General features: G+C 42.5%; 1 protein-coding gene across 3 annotated transcripts in view; it reads right to left on the bottom strand.

Moving 5' to 3' along the window:
* Positions 1-7050: 7050 nt before the first annotated feature.
* Positions 7051-21212, bottom strand: part of PCBD1 (pterin-4 alpha-carbinolamine dehydratase 1) — a 48714-nt gene continuing 34552 nt past the window's right edge. The window contains exons 1-4 of one of the 3 annotated variants that reach the window (XM_081236259.1): positions 11821-11902; positions 9265-9396; positions 8649-8729; positions 7051-7882 (exon numbers count right to left, since the gene is read on the bottom strand). In XM_081236259.1, coding sequence (XP_081092385.1) covers positions 7784-7882; positions 8649-8729; positions 9265-9396; positions 11821-11868 — 360 coding nt within the window. In that variant the 5' untranslated portion in view covers positions 11869-11902 and the 3' untranslated portion in view covers positions 7051-7783. Of the gene's footprint in view, positions 7883-8648; positions 8730-9264; positions 9397-11820; positions 11903-11951; positions 12044-21212 lie in introns of those variants that run through there. The other 2 variants (XM_081236261.1, XM_081236260.1) reach the window with 2 other exon arrangements.

Raw genomic sequence — 21212 nt, 5'->3', positions numbered from 1 at the left:
CTTGAGAAAACCATAATTCAAAAAGAGTCATGTACCACAATGTTCACTGTAGCTCTATTTACAATAGCCAGGACATGGAAGCAACCTAAGTGTCCACTGACAATTGAGTGGATAAAGAAGATGTGGCACATATATACTATGGAGTATTACTCAGCCATAAAAAGAAATGAAATTGAGTTATTTGTAGTGAGGTGGATGGACCTTGAGTCTGTCATACAGAGTGAAGAAAGTCAGAAAGAGAAAAGCAAATACTGTATGCTAACACATATATGTGGAATCCAAAGAAAACAAAAAAACACACAAAAAAAACATTCTGAAGAACCTAGGGGCAGGACAGGAATAAAGATGCAGATGTAGAGAATGGACTTGAGGACAGGGGGAGCGGGAAGGGTAAACTGGGAAGAAGTGAGAGAGTGGCATGGACTTACATACACTACCAAATATAAAAAAGATAGCTAGTAGGAAGCAGCCGCATAGCACTGGGAGATCAGTTTGGTGCTTTTTGTCCACCTAGAGGGGTGGGATTGGGAGGGTGGGATGGAGACCCAAGAGGGAGGAGATATGGGGATATATATATATTACATATATATATATATGTATAGCTGATTCACTTTTTTATAAAACAGAAACTAACACATCATTGTAAAGCAATTTTACTCTAATAAAGATGTTAAAAAAAAAGAAACAGGAGAAATAATAACCGATAACTGCAGAAATACAAACAACCATAACACAGTACTGTGAACAATTATATCCCAACAAACTGCACAACCTAGAAGAAATGGAAAAGTTTGTAGAAAATTACTGTCCATCACAATTCAATCAGTAAGAAATATATAATTTAAATACACAGATCACTGGAAGTGAAATTAATATCTAATAAAAAAAAGCTTACTATGAACAGAAGAGCAATACAAGATGTCTTCACTGGGAAATTACACCAAACATACAAAGAACTTATACCAATCCATCTGAAACTCTTACAAAAGACTGAAGAGGACATAACACTCCCAAAATCATTCGGTGAAGTGACCACCACCCTGATATAAAAAAAAAAGACAAAGACACGAGCAAAAAGAAAATTATAGGCCAATATCTCTAATGAATATACATGTAAAAATCCTCAACAGAATATTAGCAAAACAAATCCAGCAACACATTAGAAAGACCACAGACCAAGGTAAAGGTGGATTCATCCCAGGCTCAGAAGGATGGTACAACATATGCAAATCAATCAGATGGCATGATACTAAACATAGAAAATCCTAAAGATGCTACCAGAAAACTATTAGAGCTAATCAATGAATTTAGTAAAGTTGCAGCATACAAAATTAATACACAGGAGTCTGTTAGGTTCCTATACACTAACAATGAAAAATCAGAAATTCAAGAAACAATCCCATTAACCACTGCATCAGAAAGAATAAAATACCTAGGAATAAATCTACCTAAGGAGGTGAAAGACCTGTATGCAGAAAACTATAAGACACTGATGAAAGAAATCAAACATGACACAAACAGATGGAGAGATATACCATGTTTTTGGATTGGAAGAATATTGTGAAAATGACTGTACTACCCAAAGCAATCTACAGATTCAATGCAATCCCTATCAAATTACCAATGGCATTTTTCACTAGAACAAAAAATTTTACAATTTGTATGGAAACACAAAAGACCCCGAATAGCCAAAGCAATCTTGAGAAAGAATAAAGGAGCTGGAGGAATTAGGCTATATTAACTGATTTCAGACTGACTTCAGACTCTACTACAAAGCTACAGTAATCAAGACAGTATGGTACTGGCACAAAAACAGTAATACAGATCAATGGAACAGGATAGAAAGGCCAGAAACAATCAATTAATGTCAATTAATTACACACTTATGGTCAATTAATCTACAACAAAGGAGGCAAGAATATACAATGGAGAAAGGACAATCTCTTCAATAAGTGGTTCTGGGAAAACTGGACAGCTACATATAAAAGAATGAAATTAGAACACTCCCTAACACCATACACAAATATAAACTCAAAATGGATTAAAGACCTAACTGTAAGGCCAGACACTATAAAAGTCTTAGAGGAAAAAACAGGCGGGGGCTTCCCTGGTGGCGCAGTGGTTGAGAATCTGCCTGCCAATGCAGGGGACACTGGTTTGAGCCCTGGTCTGGGAAGATCCCACATGCCACAGAGCAACTAGGCCCATGAGCCAGAACTACTAAGCCTGCGCGTCTGGAGCCTGTGCTCCACAACAAGAGAGGCCGCGATAATGAGAGGCCCGCGCACCGCAATGAAGAGTGGCCCCCGCTTGCCACAACTAGAGAAAGCCCTGGTGCAGAAACGAAGACCCAAAACACAGCCAAAAATAAGTAAATTAAAACAAACAAACAATAAAAAGCAGGTGGAACACTCGTTGATGTAAATCGCAGCAAGATCTTTTTTGACCCACCTCCTAGAGTAATGAAGATAAAAACAAAAGTAAACAAATGGGACCTAATTAAATTTAAAAGCGTTTGCGCAGCAAAGGAAACCATAAACAGGATGAAAAGACAACGCTCAGAATGGGAGAAAATATTTGTAAATGAAGCAACTGACAAAGGATTAATCTCCAAAATATAAAAACAGCTCATGCAGCTCAATATCAAAAAAACAAACAGCCCAATGCAAAAATGGGCAGAAGACCTAAATATCCATTTCTCCAAAGATGACATACAGATGGGCAACAAACACATGAAAACATGCTCATCACTAATTATGAGAAAAATGCAAATCAAAACTACAATGAGGTATCACCTCACATTGGTCAGAATGGCCATCATCAAAAAAATCTACAAACAAGAAACGAGGAGAGGGTGTGGAGAAAAGGGAACCCTTTTGCACTATTGGTGGGAATGTAAATTGATACAGCCACTGTGAAGAACAGTATGGAGGTTCCTTAAAAAACTAAAGAGAGAACTACTATATGACCCAGCAATCCCACTACTGGGCACATACCCAGAGACAAGCATAATTCAAAAAGTCTCATGGACCCCAATGTTGACTGTAGCACTATTTACAATAGCCAGGACATGGTGGCAACCTAAATGTCCATCAACAAAAGAATGGATAAAGAAGATGTGGTACATATATACAATGGAATATTACTCAGCCATAAAAGGAATGAAACTGGGTCATTTGTAGAGATGTGGATGGACCTAGAGACTGTTATACAGACTGAAGAAATGCAGAAAGAGAAAAACACATATCGTACATTGACGCATATATGTGGAATCTAGGAAAATGGTATAGATGATCGTATTTGCAAGCCAGAAATAGAGACAAAGACATAGAGTTCAAACATAAGGATACCAAGGGGGAAAGGGGGAGTGGGATGAATTGAGAGATTAAGATTGACATATATACACTACTGCTACTACGTATAAAAGATAACTAATGAGAACCTACTGTATAGCACAGCAAAATCTACTCATTGCACTGTGGTGACCTAAAGGGGAACGAAATCCAAAATAGATGCGTGTGTGTGTGTGTGTGTATACACATATATGTATGTGTATAGTGATTCATTTTGCTGTCCAGTAGAAACACAACATTGTAAAGAAACTATACTCCAATAAAAATTAATTTAAAAAAACTAAAAATAGAGTTACCATATGATCCAACAAAACCACTCCTGGGCATATAGCTGGAGAAAATGCTAAATCAAAAAGATACATACACCCCAATGTTCATGGAAGCACTATCTACAATAGTCAAGACATGGAAGCTATCTACATGTCCATCAACAGAGGAATTCATAAAGAAGATGTGCTATATATATAGACATATGTATAAATAGATATGTGTGTATGTATATCTATATATGCACAATGAAATACTACTCAGCCATAAAAAAGAAAGAAATTATGACATTTGCAGAAGAGATGATCATACGACATCACACAGAGAAAGACAAATATCATATGGTACCACTTATATGTGGAATCTGAAATATGACACAGATGAACTTATTTGCAAACCAGAAACAGACACACACACAGAACACAAACTCATGGTTCCCGCAGGGGAAAGAGAGGAGGAGGGATAAATTAGGAGTTTGGGATTAGCAGATACAGACTACTATGTATAAAACAGATAAACAACAAGGTCCTACTGTATAGCACAGGGAACTCTATTCAATATCTTATAAGGAACGATAATGGAAAAAGTACGACAAGGAATGGAGATACATAAATGTTTAACTGAATCACTTGGCTGTACACCAGAAACTAACACAACATTGTAAATTAACCATACTTCAATCAAAAAAAAAACCCCAAAACAAACAAACAAAAATAGGTCATACACCACGATCAAGTTGGATTCATTCCAGGCTCACAAGGAGGGTTCAACATACACAAATCAACCAGCACAACACAGCACATCAACCAAAGAAAAGACAAAAACCACACAATCATCGCCATCGACACAGGAAAAGCATTTCATAAAATTCAACATACATTCATCATAAAAACTCTTACCGGAGCAGGTATGGAGGGAACACATCTCAACATAGTAAAAGCTATTCATGACCAACCCACGGCCAACATAATACTCAGAGGACAAGCTGATAGCCTTCCCACTAAAATCTGGAACAAGTCAAGGATGCCCACTCTCAATGCTTTTATTCAACATGGTATCGCAAGTCCTCACCACAACACTCAGACAAGATATAAAAGGTATCCAAATTGGAAGGAGAGAGGTACAATTCTCTTGGTATGCAGATGACCTGATACTACACATAGAAAACCCTAAAGACCCCACACAAAAACTACGAGTGCTAATAAACAAATTCAGCAAGGTAGCACGATACAAGACTGACATATGGAAATCTGTTGCATTTCTTCACACTAACAGTGAAATATCAGAAAGGGAAAGTAAACAAAAGAATCCCATTTAAAATTGTATCGAAAAATAAAATACAGAGGAATAAACCTGACCAAGGAGGTGAGAGGCTTATATGCTGACAACTGCAACACACTGATAAAGGCCACTGAAAATGATTCAAAGAAGTAGACAGCTATCTAATACTCCTGGAGTGGAAGAACTAGTATCGTTTAAATGGCCATACTACCCAAAGCAAACTACAGATTTCATGTGATCCCTACCACACTACCCATGACATTTCTCACAGAACTCAAACAAATAATCCTAAAATGTACATGGAACCATAAAAGACCGAGAATTACCAAAGCGATCCTGAGGAAAAAGAACAAAGCTGCAGCCATAACCCGCCCAGACTTCAGACAACACCACAAAGTTACAGTAACCAAAACAGCATAGTACTGGCACAAACACAGCCATAGGGATCAAGGGAACAAAATATAGAGAGCCCAGAGATAAACTCACACACCAACGGTCGATTAGTCTTTGACAAAGGAGGCGAAAATATACAATGGAGAAAAGACAGTCCCTTCAGCAAGTGGTATTGGGAAAGCTGGACAGCCTCACGTAAACCAATGAAGTTGGAAGACTCCCTCATTCCACATACACTCAAAATGGCTTAACAACTTAAATGCAAGACATGACACCACCAAACTCCTAGAAGAGAACCTTAGGTAAAACATGCTCTAGCATAAATCCTAGAAAGGTTTTCTAAGGTCTGCCTCCCAAGGCAATGGAAACAAAATCAAAACTACACAAATAGGACCTCATCAAACTTCTCATCTTTTGCACAGCAAAGGGAACCATAAACAAAACCAAAAGACAACCTACGAACTGGGAGAAAATATCTGCAACAGGGTGACCGACAAGGGCTTCATTTCCAAAATATATCAACAGCTCATACCACTCAATACCAAAACCACAAACAACCCAGTTTTAAAAATGGGCAGAAGACCTCAACAGACACTTCTCCGAAGGAGACATACACGTGGGCAAGAGGCACATGAAAAGATGGCCAACGTCACTAATTACTCGAGAAATGCAAGTCAAAACTCCCCGGAGCTTGTCACCTCACAGTCAGGCAGAGTGGCCATCATCACAAAGTCTACAAATAATAAATGCGGGGGGGTGTGGGGAAAAGGAACCCTCCTGCCCTCTTGGTGGGCACATAAATTGGTGCAGGCACTATGGAGAAGAGTTATGGAGGTTCCATAAAAAACTAAACATAGAGTTACCATATGATCCAGCAATCCCACTCCTGGCCATATAGCTGGAGAAAACTCTAATTTGAAAATATACACGCACCCCAATATTGAAGCAGTACTATTTACAATAGCCAAAACTTGGAAGGAAACTTTATGTCCATTGATAGCTGTATGCATAAGGAAGATGTGATACATACACATACATACATACATACATACACACACACACACACACACACACACACCACACACTGGAATATTACTCAGCCATAAAAAAGAATTAAATAATGCCATTTGCAGCATCATGGATGGACCTAGAGATTACTTTACTACTTGAAATCAGACAGACACAAATATCATATGATATTATATATGGAATATAAAAAATAGCACAAATGAACTTATTAGAAAACAGAAACACTTACAGTAATAAAAAACATACTTATCATTACCAAAGGGTAAAGTGGGGTAGGGATAAATTAGGAGCATGTGATTAACAGATAAACACTACCATATATAAAATACATAAGCAACAGGGATGTATGTATAGCACAGTGAACTATTTTCAATATTTTGTAATAACCTTTAATGGAGAAGTATAAAAAAGATATACATACTTCTGTATATATATGTGTGTGTGTGTATACATATGTACTCATACACATATATATAACCAAATCACCTTGATTTACACCTGAAATTTACACAGTATGGCAAATTGGCAAATGAACTATGCTTCAAGTTAAAAAAAAAAAAAAAAAAAAAAAAGAGATCTCCCTGTGTTGGATCCTGCAGGCCGGGAAGAAGATTTAGTCGTAGGTCCCACCATGCATACAAATGTCCAGCTAACCTTTATCTTTTCAAGATGCTCCCTCAGTCACCTCTGCCTCCAGAATCCTAATCAGGTCTTGGAGGCAGAACTGAAATGAAGCCTTCTGATTCGCCCTTGTGAATCACTTTGTGTTCTTATCTTTGCATGTGGCGTTAACTTCATTCATGCTGCCTAGTAATAGTTAACGATTTTTCTACTTATTTCCCTGAGGCAGTAAGGAGCTTAAAAGGCAGGGTGCTCTGGTCCCCTTTCCCCGAGTGGCCTGAACTCTGTCTTGCACAGAGTAGGTGCTTTAAATGCCTGTTGACTCCGATTTGGATTGACTTGTGGAAAAGAAGATTCTAGAGCCTGAGGCCAAGTGAAACAGTGTTTTTATTTGAGGCAATAAAAGCATATGGGTTTCTGTCACACAGGATGAGGATGGCTTTAGGTTACTGGTTTCTAAGATAAGACTTTGTTTATCTTAAACACAGTTTCTATCACAGCTTCTTGAGAAATGAATCAGAAAGAGAGCAAGACACAGCCAGGAAAGAAAATCATTACTGTTGCTGTGAGGTTGTAAAGAAAGGGAAGAACTTATTCAAATCAATGTACATGTCACAGAGCCCCAAGGAGGACGAGAGTGGTGTGGGGAAAAACGGTCTAAGTCTTGGCAGTGATGTTGGCCTCTCCTTCCACGGCAAGGACTTGCCCCTAAATGGAAGTAGTGGGGTTAACTTGGCCCTTCTGACTGCACCAGCATCTCAGGGCTCCCCAGTTCCCTCTCTGGATCCCCAGTTCAGTCCCCCCTTTCCCCTGAAGAACTCAGAGAGGAAGGGCAGGGTCTATGTCATGGACACTGCTACTTGCTCGATGAAGCTGGCCAGGTTTATGTCCCGTTCTGAAAGGCCCGCACACTCATGAGTGCTCAGGGTGATGTGGACCTGAAACAAAACCAGAGATTCGGGGCCAGCTGATTCCACCGACTGCACCTGAGAGCAGGAGAGAGTCACCAGCTCCTGGGCTCAGCCACACCAAGAAGTGTAACCAGACACTAACCCCTCTCCTGGGGGCTGCCTTCCTGAGTCTTTAACATCAGTGCAAAACTGTCTTCTATTACGCCTCCATAAACACTGGTAACCACAGCATAGGATAAAAAAGGAAAGATCCAAATATCAAGAGCAACCTAAAAGTCAGAGACAAGACCCCAAACCAACTCCTAAACATTGTCCATTTACAGATCATCACTTCCAGCCTTAATGTTTTTAGAAAGAGTCCAGCATAGCTCTTGGTTCATGACATGCATTTAATGACTGTTTCCATTTCATTCAGCAGACAGGCTGATCTCCTTGGTGTGCATGGGTATTCTCAGCTCAAGTTTATTACTTTTTCATTCTTCCGTATCTCCAGAAAATGTCAGCCCTTTAGAGCTATTAACAGTGAATATGCCTGGTTCCCACAGCCTTTCCCTCTTTAGGATTTGCCTTCTTAATGTCTATTTAACCCACTAGTTGTCTCACTAGTGTTTCAATTTGCTTTTCTTTAATCTGTAGTGAGACTGAATGCTTTCTAGGGGTGTTTATGTCGATCCTAAGAAGGAGATGAAAGGAACAGGAGCGGACAGTCGACCTATGGGTGAGGAGAGCCCACAGGTAAGTCCAAGGAAGGGGCCTTCAGAATGAGTTGGAGTTCTAGGCATGTATCACTCACCTTGTTGTACACGTTAAACCATTCAGGATGGTGGTCCAACTTCTCAGCCTGAAGAGCCACTCTTGTCATGAAGCCAAAAGCCTGTTTAATGAAGTGAGACTCAGGTTAGTGTCCTGAAAGAGAGGACTGCTGGGCCCTCTTTTATGGCCAGTGTAAGGCCCAGACGCAGGAGGGTTGCCTCGCTCCCTACAAGGAGATCCTTCTAGCTTTCAGCATTCCGCCTAGCACCCTGCCACTGGTTCTGAGGCTGCAGTTTGAGGTGGTCCTTCTGCAGTTGGAAGTCTTGTTACCAGGACCACTAACAAGGTGGAAACCCCAGAGAGCTTCTGAGTCTTCGGCAATCTTTTGGTCATCTACTAAAATGTCTTCAAATGTGCATCTGCTTCCCACTTGAACTGTCTTCTCTAAGGATCGTTTCTAAAAGTTCCAGGTATGGAGAGCCCAAGACCCATCTCCACCCTCTCCAATCCCCAAGGAGGACACTTTCCAAGTAAACTGGATTAGTGGAGCATCTGACAGTCTTGGCTAACAGAACTTTAAGGGAAGGAACACGTTCTGGAGTGTGACCCCGATCAGCCCCAGTCTCAGGAAACTCTGTCCCACCCTGATGCCATACCCGATTGAAGTCTTTGAAATGGAACTGCTTGAAGATGGCATCCCGGCCTTCCAGCTCGTTCCACCCCACGGCCCGCAGGTTTGGCAGCAGCTGGTCCCTCTCCTCAGCACTTAGCCTGTGTGCTTTGCCAGCCTAGGAGAGGGAAAACACAGAAGACCAAGGACATTCGTTTTTTTCCACAGCACAAAAGAGAGGGCTCTGGACCTTTGGGGAAATTTAGCCAGCCTCCACTGGCAGTTCTGGTGGCGCAGTCAAAGGGCAGCTGGTTTAAAGCAACAGACTGGGAAGAGGGGCTCTGGCTGGTGCACTGATAGGTTCTTAGAGAACAGAGTCCTGAGGTGTAATGCAAATCGCTGGGGCAGAGAAACACTCCCTCCCCACCCTTGCCCCCAAAGCCTTACAGAGGGCACCCCTCCGTAAAAAAAACAGGTCTCTTTTGTTCATGGGGGAGCAAAAGTAAATCAAGCCCCTACTGCTGCTGTGTATTGAAGAGGAAACTGAGGCCTAGAGAGGGGAAATGACCTCTCTTCCCTCACCCCCCCACCCTCAGTCAGCAAAAGCACAGGAATCCTTCTCGAGGTGGGTCCATGTGTCTGCATCCCTGGGGCTGGGCAAAGGAACCAGCACTTAAAACATGGTCCAGGCGATCCCTAGCCACACCGCGGTCAACAACTACTGGTACTACCTCCCAGTGGGTATCCCACCACGCTCCCAGGCAGCCTCTGGTTCCCAGCTGCCAGGCCTACATTTCTCAGGTTTCCACCTTCTTTTCTATTCTGTCAGCTTGGGAAGCTGGAGCCACAGAGCTCAGTCCCCAAAGCAGAAGTAACTTGGCCAAGGGCAAATGGCAAAGCCATTGCCTCAGCCTATTTTCCTATTGTGCAAAATGCCCTCGAGGCAGCCCAAACTGGCACAATTCAGGCCGTGAGTGGAACCCTCTCTTGGAGAACAGAAGAAAGCAAAGGTCAGTTCGAGCCTCTAAGAAGATCCAGGTGGAGGAGCTTAAGGGATCCCAGAATTGAGGCCCCTGAAGTAGAACTACCCAAGGCAGGAAAGTGAGAGTGCTAAATTAAATCAGTTAGGCCTGGGAAGAAAATGCGAGGGAGGTTAATTTAGCTTTTATGAGGCAGCCTGCAAACTGGAAGCCAGGTGGGCTTGGGGCACTCATCTCCCCTGGCTTGATGGGTATAAAGGCACAAGAACTTCCACTTTAGGAATCAGCCAGAGGAGCCAGGAGACACTTTAATAAACTCCATTGTTATTAAAGGAATATCATCTGCATTTTTAAAAAGAGACTTCCTGGGGCAAGTAAGCTTATGACAGGCCTTCAGGTTTGGGGCAGAACTGGAAAAACATTTCAGGGCTCTGATAACCGTTTTCTCCCTCCTGAAAGTGGGGTTTCTCTCTGGACCAATCTGGCTGGCTCTGTCTCCTCTACTGGGCTCTGGCAGGCCAGCGAGGGCCGTCGAGATCTGCATCACCGCCCAACCCCCAGACAGCTGACCCTGTCTCAGTGGCTGGTAAGCCTGGTCCGTGTATCCAGGCAACCGGGTGACCACATGGCAGCCAAGGCATCAGAACCCACCATTTAGTTCTCTGGCTCTGAAAGGAGTGCGCAGGTACTAGCGGGCTCCTAGGAGGCTCCTTTTTAGAGTCTTCTGGAATCCCCTACATTTCACAGCCTGGGGCTGAACTGACAAGTCCCTCTGAAACCTGGGATCAGAGAGGGGGCAGGGGTGGTGTTTGCTTAGTAAATCACAGGTCAGGCCTGGACTCAGCCTGCGCCTCTGAGAGTGTGCAGAGGGGTTACTGATTAGCCACGCCCTGCGGCTTTGGGCCTCACCATCAGCTCACCCACCACCTCCCCTCCATCTGAGCCGTAGCCTTCAAAGTGCCCTCCCAGGTGGCACCGCAGTCCCGACCGCTCCTAACGCTTTGGGGCCTAACACTTCTGCTGTTTAGTAAAGCTTCCTGGGTCTAGAAGCTTCTCCGCAAGCTCACCTTCACCTCCGTAGCTGAGCACAGGGCCTGAGACTCCCTTCCAGGAAAGCGCAGCCTGGAGGGCGGGTGACCCTGAGGAACCATGTCCCCATTGCTGGGCATAGGCCTCAAACTAGGAGCCAGGGGCCGGCTCTGAGGTCGGGGGACAGCACAGAGGGCTTAGCAGAAGAGCAAGCGAGAAGGGCAGTAAACAGGCGGACAGAGGGACACGCAAAGTCAGTCGCCCCTCCTCGGCATCCCCCGCCCCCCTGCCCCAGCCCCCAATACAGGACAGAACCTCGCCACCAAGGGGAACTATGCCCTGGGCTCACTATGCGGCCCCTCCCCACCCCCGCCCAGAAAGGTCTCTAAACCCTACCCGCGGCACTGAGGCCCCGCGCGGGCTCTGGCCTGGGCTCCCGCCTAGCTGTAACCCGGACCTGCCACCGCCCCTCTCCCGGCTTCAGCTTCCTAGGGGGCACCACTCGGGGGCGGGGGTGGGACAGAGACCCCGACTCTCCCAGCCTGGCGCGCGGCTGCTCTGCGAAGGCTTCGGAGGGACCCCCCGCCCCGTACCTCCCGGCGCCGTCCTCTGGCCTGGGCGGGGACCCAGCGCGGGCCCATGGCTCTCCTCCGCCCCTCCCGCGCTCCCCCTCCTAACCCGGCCGCCCCGACGGCGGCGGCGCGTGATCCCCCCACTCCCTCACCATGCCGGGGGCGGACGCGGGCAGCAGCTGGTGGCGGCGGAGCAGACGAGCGAGACGCCGAGCGCACTGGGAAGCTTTCGCGCTGGGCGGTGCTCGGGCCGCCCCGGGGCGGGAGCGCAGCCGGGAAGGGGCCGCCCACTGGTAATCATTAACTACAGCTGGGGCTGCCTTCCAGCACTTTCCTCCCTGCCGACGTTGCAGGGAGCTCGGGGATTAAGGACCCAGGCTCCAAAGGCGGACTCCAGCAATTGCATCGCGCTCTGCCACTTACCAGCTGTGTGACCCTGGGCGCGAGATTACTAACGTTTTCTTTTTTAAAAACACCTTATTGAGAAATTGACCCACACAGTAAAGTGCACATATTTAAAGTGTACAGTTTGATGCGTTTTGACATGTATGCATCTGTGCAACCATCGCTACGATAAAGATCATGAACATAGCCATAACCCCTAAGTTGCCTCCTCCCAACTCAAGACAACTGTTGACCTGCTTCCTCACTATAGATTAGGTTGCATTTTCTAGAATGCTATGTAAATGGAAATCATACAAATTATACTCTTTTTATATCTGCCTTCTTTCACTCAGCAGAATTGCCCATGTCGTTGCACATATCAATAGTTTCTCCCTTTTTATGGCTAAGTAGATGTTATTTTATAGTATTATATTGTAATGGATATGCTACAATTTGTTGGACGTTTGGGTTGTTTCCAGTTCTTGATTATTACAAATAAAGCTGCTGTGAACTTTTGCATACAAATGTTTGTATGGATATATGCTTTCATTTGTCTTGCGTGAATACCTAGGAGTGGAATGGCTAGGCCATATGGCAAGTATATACTTATAACTTGTTAGAAAACTGCCAGACTGCTTCTGAAAGTGGTCAGACCATCTTACATCCCCACCAGCAGTGTATGAGACTTCCGGTTCCCTTGCACCGTGCCCCCCAGCTGCACGAATACTTGCTATGTCAGTCTTTTTAATTTTAGCCAATCTAACTGGTGCGCAGTGGTATCTCACTGTGGTTTTGAGTTTCCTAAATGACTAATTATATTAAATACCTTTTCATGTGCTTATTTGCCAATGGTCAGTCTTCGGTGAATTGCCTGTTCAAATTTCCTGCCCGTTTAGAAAAAAAAATTGAGTTTTTTGTTTTCTTATTGGGTTTTCAGAGTTCTTCATTCTGGATACAAGCACTTTATCAGATATATGATTTGCAAATATTTTGTTTGCTTTCTCACAATGTCTTTCAAAGAGCATATGTTCTTAATTTTGATGAAATCCAATTTATCAAAAGTTTCTCTTGTGAATTGGTATTTTGATGTTGTAACTAAGAAATCTTTGCCTAACCCAAGGTCACAAAGATTTTTCTCCTATGTTTTCTTCTATATTTTATAGTTTTGAGTTTTACTTTTTAGAATTTACAGTGCTTTTTTAAAGTTGGTTTTCGGAATTCTATATATCTCAACTTTAATTGCTTGTCAGTTTTAGATATTGCAAATATCTCCTCCCGTTCAGCCATCTGTACACTAACTTCTTGCATGATGTCCTTTGTTGGCAGAAATCTTATATTTTGGTATAATAAGACATGCATTAGCTTGGCAACGTTGGTGGGTAGAGGGCAGAAGAGAGTTTTCAAAGACAGAAAGGAGGATTTGGGCTCTGCTAGGGTGTAGACAGCTGGAAAGAGTGTTCCACAGTAGCAATGAGAAAAGCCTGGAGATAATATACAATCATCACTTTTCTTCAGCTGCCCGGGGAGCTGAGGTCACTGGGCAACCAAGTAGTCTGAATTCCATAGGAGGCAGGATGCACCTGTGCCAGGCGTGCCCGCCAGGCGTGGGGCGGGGAGGGGAGGGGGAAGACACACAGCCTCCATAAAAGTGGGTGAGAAGAAATCAGCTGAAATGTTAACATATTGTTGGAAGCCAGGTGTGTGCTGGCATACAGTCTGGAATAGCTGGGGCCCCGAGACACCACGGGGAGAGTTTGCACACATGAACAGCTTTTATTTATGGACCTCCACTGAGTGCTCAGGAGAAAGAGTGGGAGAAGGGCAAAAGATGGGAGCAAACCCCCCTCCCCTTCCCTCCCCTACAGCCAAGCAGGGAATTGGCTGCTGCTGTGGGAAAAGGGCCAAACTTGAAGTCCTCTCCAAAACCTTTGTCTTAAAGGAGCAAAAGCCGTAAATTGCTAGAAGAGGGCCAACAAATCCTGTCACTCCCAGAACCCAGATAAATATGCACTGTGGCTTCATATATATATATATATATATATATGGATATATATGAAAGCATATATCCATACAAACACTCGGAGGGGAAAAAAAAATACCTCTGCCCTGGGGTAGGGGCAGGAAACAGTTCTGGGCCTGGGATCCTATACCAATACAACTGGAGGTCAGCTACCTCTGGGGAGAAGCAGGAAACTTGCACACAAGTCCAGCCACAGATATAAGGCAGTCTGGCTGCCATGGGGCCGAGGGAGCGGGGGGGGGGGGGGCGAATGGGCAGGAACACTGAGAAAGCTCCAGCACCCAGGGCAACAGAGAGCCCACTTCCAGCCCCCTACCATGAACCTAGCGTTAGTAGTGTACCACTGGGAGAAGGGAAAGAATGTGGGGAGTATATGGAGAGACAGCTTCTTCCTGTGGGATTGTTAGGGAAATGCCAATTGGTACTACAATGAGATCCCACTACACACCTCTTAGAAGGACTAGAAAAAAATGCCACCTGATAATACCATGTGTGTGGATGAAGATGTGAGGTCACTGGAACTCTTGTGCGTTGCTGGTGGACATACAAAATGGTTCAGCCCTTTGGGAAACAATTTGGCAATTTCTTGTGAAGTTAAACATACACTTACCTTATGAATCAGCAATCCCACCCCAAGAGAAATGAAAACAGGTCCACGGGGAAAAAAACCCTATATGCAAATGTGTATAACAGCTGTATTTGGAAATAATCCAAATGTCCATCAACAGATAAATGAATAAACAAATGTGGTCCATTCATGAACTGGAATACTACTCAGCAATACAAATGAATGACTGCTGACCCCTGCAACAATATGCATGAATCTCAAAAGCATGCTAAGTGACAGAAGCCACACTGAAAGTTAAAAAAAAAATCATCTGCTTACAAATATTACACATCTGATGATAGGAAGAAATTTCCACACATTAGATGCTGTTTCTGTACACATCAAGCCTTGTGTACAGAACCCACCCAGCTCCTCCGTTAACCACATGCTTCTCTGCCAGGGGCTGTGGGATGCATTCCCATCACAACTTCTGGCCCTGCACCTCTATGTCACCTCACAATGCTGGGTGGCTTGGCACAGCAGGAGTTGGGGATATTTCTGGAAGGCATTCCTATAACCAGAACAGCCAGCAATAACTAATCTAGACATGGATGTAACCTAGAATCATTCATTCATGTATCCATCTAAACCCAAAATAACTCTATCCCCAATACAACTTGCCCTTAGTATGATCCCCAAACATGCCCAATGTTTAACACAACCCAACATGAGGGGTGTGACATAGGGAAAGTTGGAGTGACAAAAGACAAGGGGCTTAATCTATTGCACTTAAAATATCTTTCTTTTGAAAATTTTGCAAAACCATGTGACCATGTTGGTTCCTGGGTGGATCCCCTTCAAAAGAAAGCTCAGGTTTTATCTGCTTCCCCATAAACCCACCCCTGCCAGGGAGCCTTCCTTGAGGAACCCACCCAGCTCCTGACCATCATTTATTTGGTCTCTTTCCTCAATACTTCCTGTTTTTCCTTTCCTCTGCTCCTGAAAGATGAAAATTGGCATCTCTGAATCTCCTACAGTGTCTGGCACTCTGCTCTCTACATAATACCCTCTCAACAGATGGTTCCCAAATCCATGCTTGTGTATTGGTTTTTAGTAGCTGAGATGGCTACCGAACAACACATACACCATATTCAACTATCTAAAATGACAATTTGGAGACACTAACATTAATGTAGAACTCATTTTTTTTTGCCAGTTCCTATGCTAAGGATCTCAAAAGTAAAAAACAAAAACAAACAAAAAAACTTTTTTAGAAAGAAAACATGCTAATAGTAAAAAACAACAACAATAAGAACGAGAATAATATGGTTGGGCATAAAGAGGAAGATAAAAGCCACCTTTCTCATCCCCTTCTGCACCCGCCCAGGGCACCACACAGAGGCAACCATGGGAACTAGGGCAGTGTCTGTGCTGAGGTCAGCCTCCTCCATTTGACTGATTATGGGATCTTAAGCAATATGCCTAACCATTTGGAACCTCAGTTTCCCCAACGGTAAAATGGGGATGAGGGTGACAGCCACCTTGTAGGGCTTTTGTAAGGATTAAATGAGATACTCGATGACAAGGGCCTGGCATTGCCACCTGTGTCCTCCCAACTGCACGCTGGAGGTCACCTGCATACAGTTTCTCTTCCCACCGATGCCTTTCTGCCTCCCTCTACCTGAGGACATTCTCTGCCCAAGATGGCACTCTGTTCTGCAAGTGATAGGTGTTGATACCCTCCTCTTAACCAGTGGGAGCCGGGCTCAGTGGGTAAATATCCACATGCTCACTCACCCCTTGGTGGAACCATTCTGTGCATGCCAGTCTCTCAGGGGTCCCCAGCGGGATCAGGCCCAAAGCCTTAAGTGGCATCCTGTTCACTACTGCATAGGTTCTTGGCTTTCCTTCCCCTCCACTAACCTGCCTGCTGCCTCCTTTGATTTTTCTTCATTCAAGGTTGTCCTTTTCTTGTTGAGTTGTAAGATGATAACCCGTCACTTACCACATATGTAATTATTTTCTCTGAATCCCACTTGCTTTTCAGCTCAGTGATGTAGAAAAATGTTTAATTTTTAGGTGAATCCTCCTGATTTTTTCTTTATGGTTTCCGAGTTTCAGGCCTTGCTTAGCAAGGACATTTTTCAACCCAAGATGAACAAATATTTGTCTCTACTGCCTTCTAATGCTTTGACAGTCAGTAAGAAGTGTTTAGATTATTAATCTCTCTGGAATTTACTTTTGGGCATCATGTGAAATAACAACAACTTATTACTTTATTTCTCAAGCAGATAAACAACCATCCCATACTATTTTTTTTTTTTTTTTTTTTTTGTTGCGGTACGCGGGCCTCTCACTGTTGCGGCCTCTCCCGTTGCGGAACACAGGCTCTGGACGCGCAGGCTCAGCGGCCATGGCTCACGGGCCCAGCCGCTACGCGGCATGTGGGATCTTCCTGGACCGGGGCACAAACCCATGTCCCCTGCATCGGCAGGTGGACTCTTAACCACTGCGCCACCAGGGAAGCCCCCATACTATTTTTAAAATACATTAACTAGTCCATCTTTTCCCCACTAATCTGACTGCTACTTTTGTATTATGCTAAATTCCCATAATCCCTGTGGCTTGGTTCTTCGATTGTTTGTTCTGTTCCTTTGATCCATCACTCCACCCTGTTTTAATTACTCTAGCTTTATACCACGTTTTGATATCTCGTAGGTCAAATCTCATCTCATTTTTCTTCTTTTTCAAAATGTTCTTGGCTATTCTTGCATGTTTACCCTTTCAGATGAGCTTTAAAATCAGCTGGTCAGGTTCTATAAAAAATCCCTTTAAGATTCTGATTGGGAATGCACTGAATTTATAGATTTAATTTGGGAAGAATTGACATCTTTGTATTACTGAGTCTTCCCATCCTGGAGCATGATATATCACTCCATTTATTCAGGCCTTCTTTATGTCCTTCAGTAAAGTTTTATTGTGTTTCTCATATAGGACTTAGACATTTCTCATTAAGTTTATTCCTAGGTATTTTATAGTCTGGGTTAGCCATTGTGCATGGGGTAGTTTTCCCATTACATTTCTTCTTCTTCTTTTTTTATTAGATCTTTATTGGAGTATACTTACTTCACAATACTGTTAGTTTCTGTTGTACCAGGTGAATCAGCCATATGCATACATATATCCCCATATCCCCTCCCTCTTGAGCTTCCCTCCCACCCTCCCTATTTCACCCCTCTAGGTCATCGCAAAGCACCAAGGTGATCTCCCTGTGCTATGCTGCTGATTCCCACTGGCTAACTATTTACATTCGGTAATGTATATATGTCGATGCTACTCTCACTTTGCCCCAGCTTCCCCCTCCCACCCCAAGTCCTCAAGTCCACTCTCTATGTCTACCTCTTTATTCCTGCCCGGCCACTAGGTTCATCAGTACCATTAAAAAAATATTTTTTTAGATTCCATGTATATGTGTTAGCATATGGCATTTGTTTTCCTCTTTCTGATTTACTTCACTCTGTATGACAGACTCTAGGTCCATCCACCTCACTACAGATAACTTAATTTCGTTTCTTTTTATGGCTGAGTAATATTCCATTGTGTATATGTGCCACATCTTCTTTATCCATTCATCTGTCAATGGATACTTAGGTTGCTTCCATGTCCTGGCTATTGTAAATAGTGTTGCAATGAACATTGTGGTAAATGTCTCTTTTTGAATTATGGTTTTCTCAGGGTATGTGCCCAGTAGTGGGATTGCTGGGTCATATGGTAGTTCTATTTTTGGGTTTTTAAGGAACCTTCATACTGTTCTCCATAGTGGTTGTATAAATTTACATTCCTACCAACAGCGCAGGAGGGTTCCTTTTTTTCACCACACTCTTTCCAGCATTTATTGTTTCTCGATTTTTTTATAATGGCCATTCTGACCAGTGTGAGGTGATACCTCATTGTAGTTTTGATTTGCATTTCTCTAATAATTAGTGATGTTGAGCATCTTTTCATGTGCCTCTTGGCCATCTGTATGTCTTCTTTGGTGAAAGGGCTATTTAGGTCTTCCACCCATTTTTTAATTGAATTGTTGTTTTGATAGTGAGCTCCATGAGCTGTTTGGATGAGATATTTTGGAGATTAATCCTTTGTCTGCTGTTTCATTTGCAAATATTATCTCCTATCTCCTATTATCTCCTATTCTGAGGGTTGTTTTGTCTTGTTTATGGTTTCCTTTGCTGTGCAAAAGCTTTTAAGTTTCATTAGGTCCCATTTGTTTATTTTTGTTTTTATTTCCATTACTCTAGGAGGTGGGTCAAAAAAGATCTTGCTGTAGTTTATGTCAAAGTGTGTTTTTCCTACGCTTTCCTCTTAAAGTTTTATAGTGTCTGGTCTTACATTTAGGTCTTTAATCCATTTTGAGTTTATTTTTGTGCACAGTGTTAGGTAGTGTTCTAATTTCATTCTTTTACATGTAGCTGTCCAGTTTTCCCAGCACCACTTATTGAAGAGGCTGTCTATTCTCCATTGTATGTTCTTGCTTCCTTTGTTGTAAATTAGGTGACCATATGTGTGTGGGTTTGTCTCTGGGCTTTCTATCCTGTACCATTGCTCTACATTTCTGTTTTTGTGCCAGCACCATGTCTTGATTACCGTAGCTTTCTAGTATAGTTCTAAGTCAGGGAGCCTGATTCCTCTAGCTCCGTTTTTCTTTCTCAAGATTGCTTTGACTATTCGGGGTCTTTTGTGTTTCCATACGAATTGTAAAAATTTTTGTTCTAATTCTGTGAAGAATGCCATTGGTAGTTTGATAGGGAATGAATTGAATCTGTAGATAGCTTTGGGTAGTATAGTCATTTTCACAATGTTGATTCTTCCAATCCAAGAACATGGTATATTTCTCCGTTTATGTCATTTTTGATTTCTTTCATCAGTGTTTTATAGTTTTCTGAGTACAAGTCTTTTGTCTCCTTAAGTAGGTTTATTCCTAGGTATTTTATTCTTTTTGTTGCAGTGGTAAATGGGATTGTTTCCTTAATTTCTCTTTCTGATTTTTTGCTGTTAGTGTATAGGAATGTCAGAGATTTCTGTGCATTAATTTTGTATCCTGCAACCTTACCAAATTCATTGATTTGTTCTAGTAGTTTTCTGATGACATCTTTAGGATTTTCTATGTATAGTATCATGTCATCTGCAAACAGTGACAGTTTTACTTCTTTTCCTATTTGTATTCCTTTTATTTCTTTTTCTTCTCTGATTGCCGTGGCTAGGACTTCCAAAACTATGTTGAATAAGAATGGCAAGAGTGGAAATCCTTGTCTTTTTCCCGACCTTAGTGGAAATGCTTTCAGTTTTTCACCATTGAGTATGATGTTTGCTGTAGGTTTGTCATATATGGCCTTTATTATGTTGAGGTAGGTTCCCTCTTTGCCCATTTTCTGGGGAGTTTTTATCATAATTGGGTGTTGAATTTTGTCAAAAGCTTTTTCAGCATCTATTGAGATGATCATATGGTTTTTATTCCTTAATTTGTTAATATGATGTATCACATTGATTGGAGTATATTGAAGAATCCTTGCATCTCTGGGATAAATCCCACTTGATCATGGTGTATGGTCCTTTTAATATGTTGTTGGATTCTGTTTGCTAGTATTTTGTTCAGGATTTTTGCATCTATGTTCATCAGTGATATTGGTCTATAATTTTCTTTTTTTGTAATATCTTTTTCTGGTTTTGGTATCAGGGTGATGGTTGCTTCGTAGCATGAATTTGGGAGTGTTCCTCCCTCTGAGATTTTTTGCAAGAGCTTGAGAAGGATCGGTGTTAGCTCTTCTCTAAATGTTTGATAGAATTCACCTGTGAAGCCATCTGGTCCTTGACTTTTGTTTGTTGGAAGATTTTTAATTGCAGTTTCAATTTCATTAGTTGTGATAGGTCTGTTTATATTTTCTAATCCTTCCTGGTTCAGTCTTGGAAAATTGTACCTTTCCAAGAATTTGTCCATTTCTTCGTGGTTGTCCATTTTATTGGCATATAGTTGTTTGTAGTAGTGTCTTATAATCCTTTGTATTTCTGTGGTGTCAGTTGTGATTTCTCCTTTTTCATTTCTAATTTTATTGGTTTGCGTCCTCTCCCATTTTTTCTTGATGAGTCTGGCCAAGGGTTTATCAATTTTGTTTATCTTCTCAAAGAACCAGCTTTCAGTTTTATTGATCTTTGCTATTGTTTTTTTCATTTCTATCTCATTTATTTCTGCTCTGACCTTTATGATTTCTTTCCTTCTACTGATTTTGGGTTTTCTTTGTTCTTCTTTCTCTAGTTGCTTTAGATGTAGGGTTAGATTGTTTATTTGAGATTTTTCTTGTTTTTTGAGATGAGACTGAAATGCTATAAACTTCCCTCTTAGAACTGTTTTTGCTGCGTCCTATAGGTTTTGGGTCATTGTGTTTTGTCATTTGTTTCTATGTATTT

This window comes from Mesoplodon bidens (assembly GCF_964165515.1).
Source record: "Mesoplodon bidens genome assembly, chromosome: 1".
Lineage (NCBI taxonomy): Eukaryota > Metazoa > Chordata > Mammalia > Artiodactyla > Ziphiidae > Mesoplodon > Mesoplodon bidens.
The sequence above is the reverse complement of the archived record's forward strand: the minus strand, read 5'-3'. Positions and strand labels throughout refer to the sequence as shown.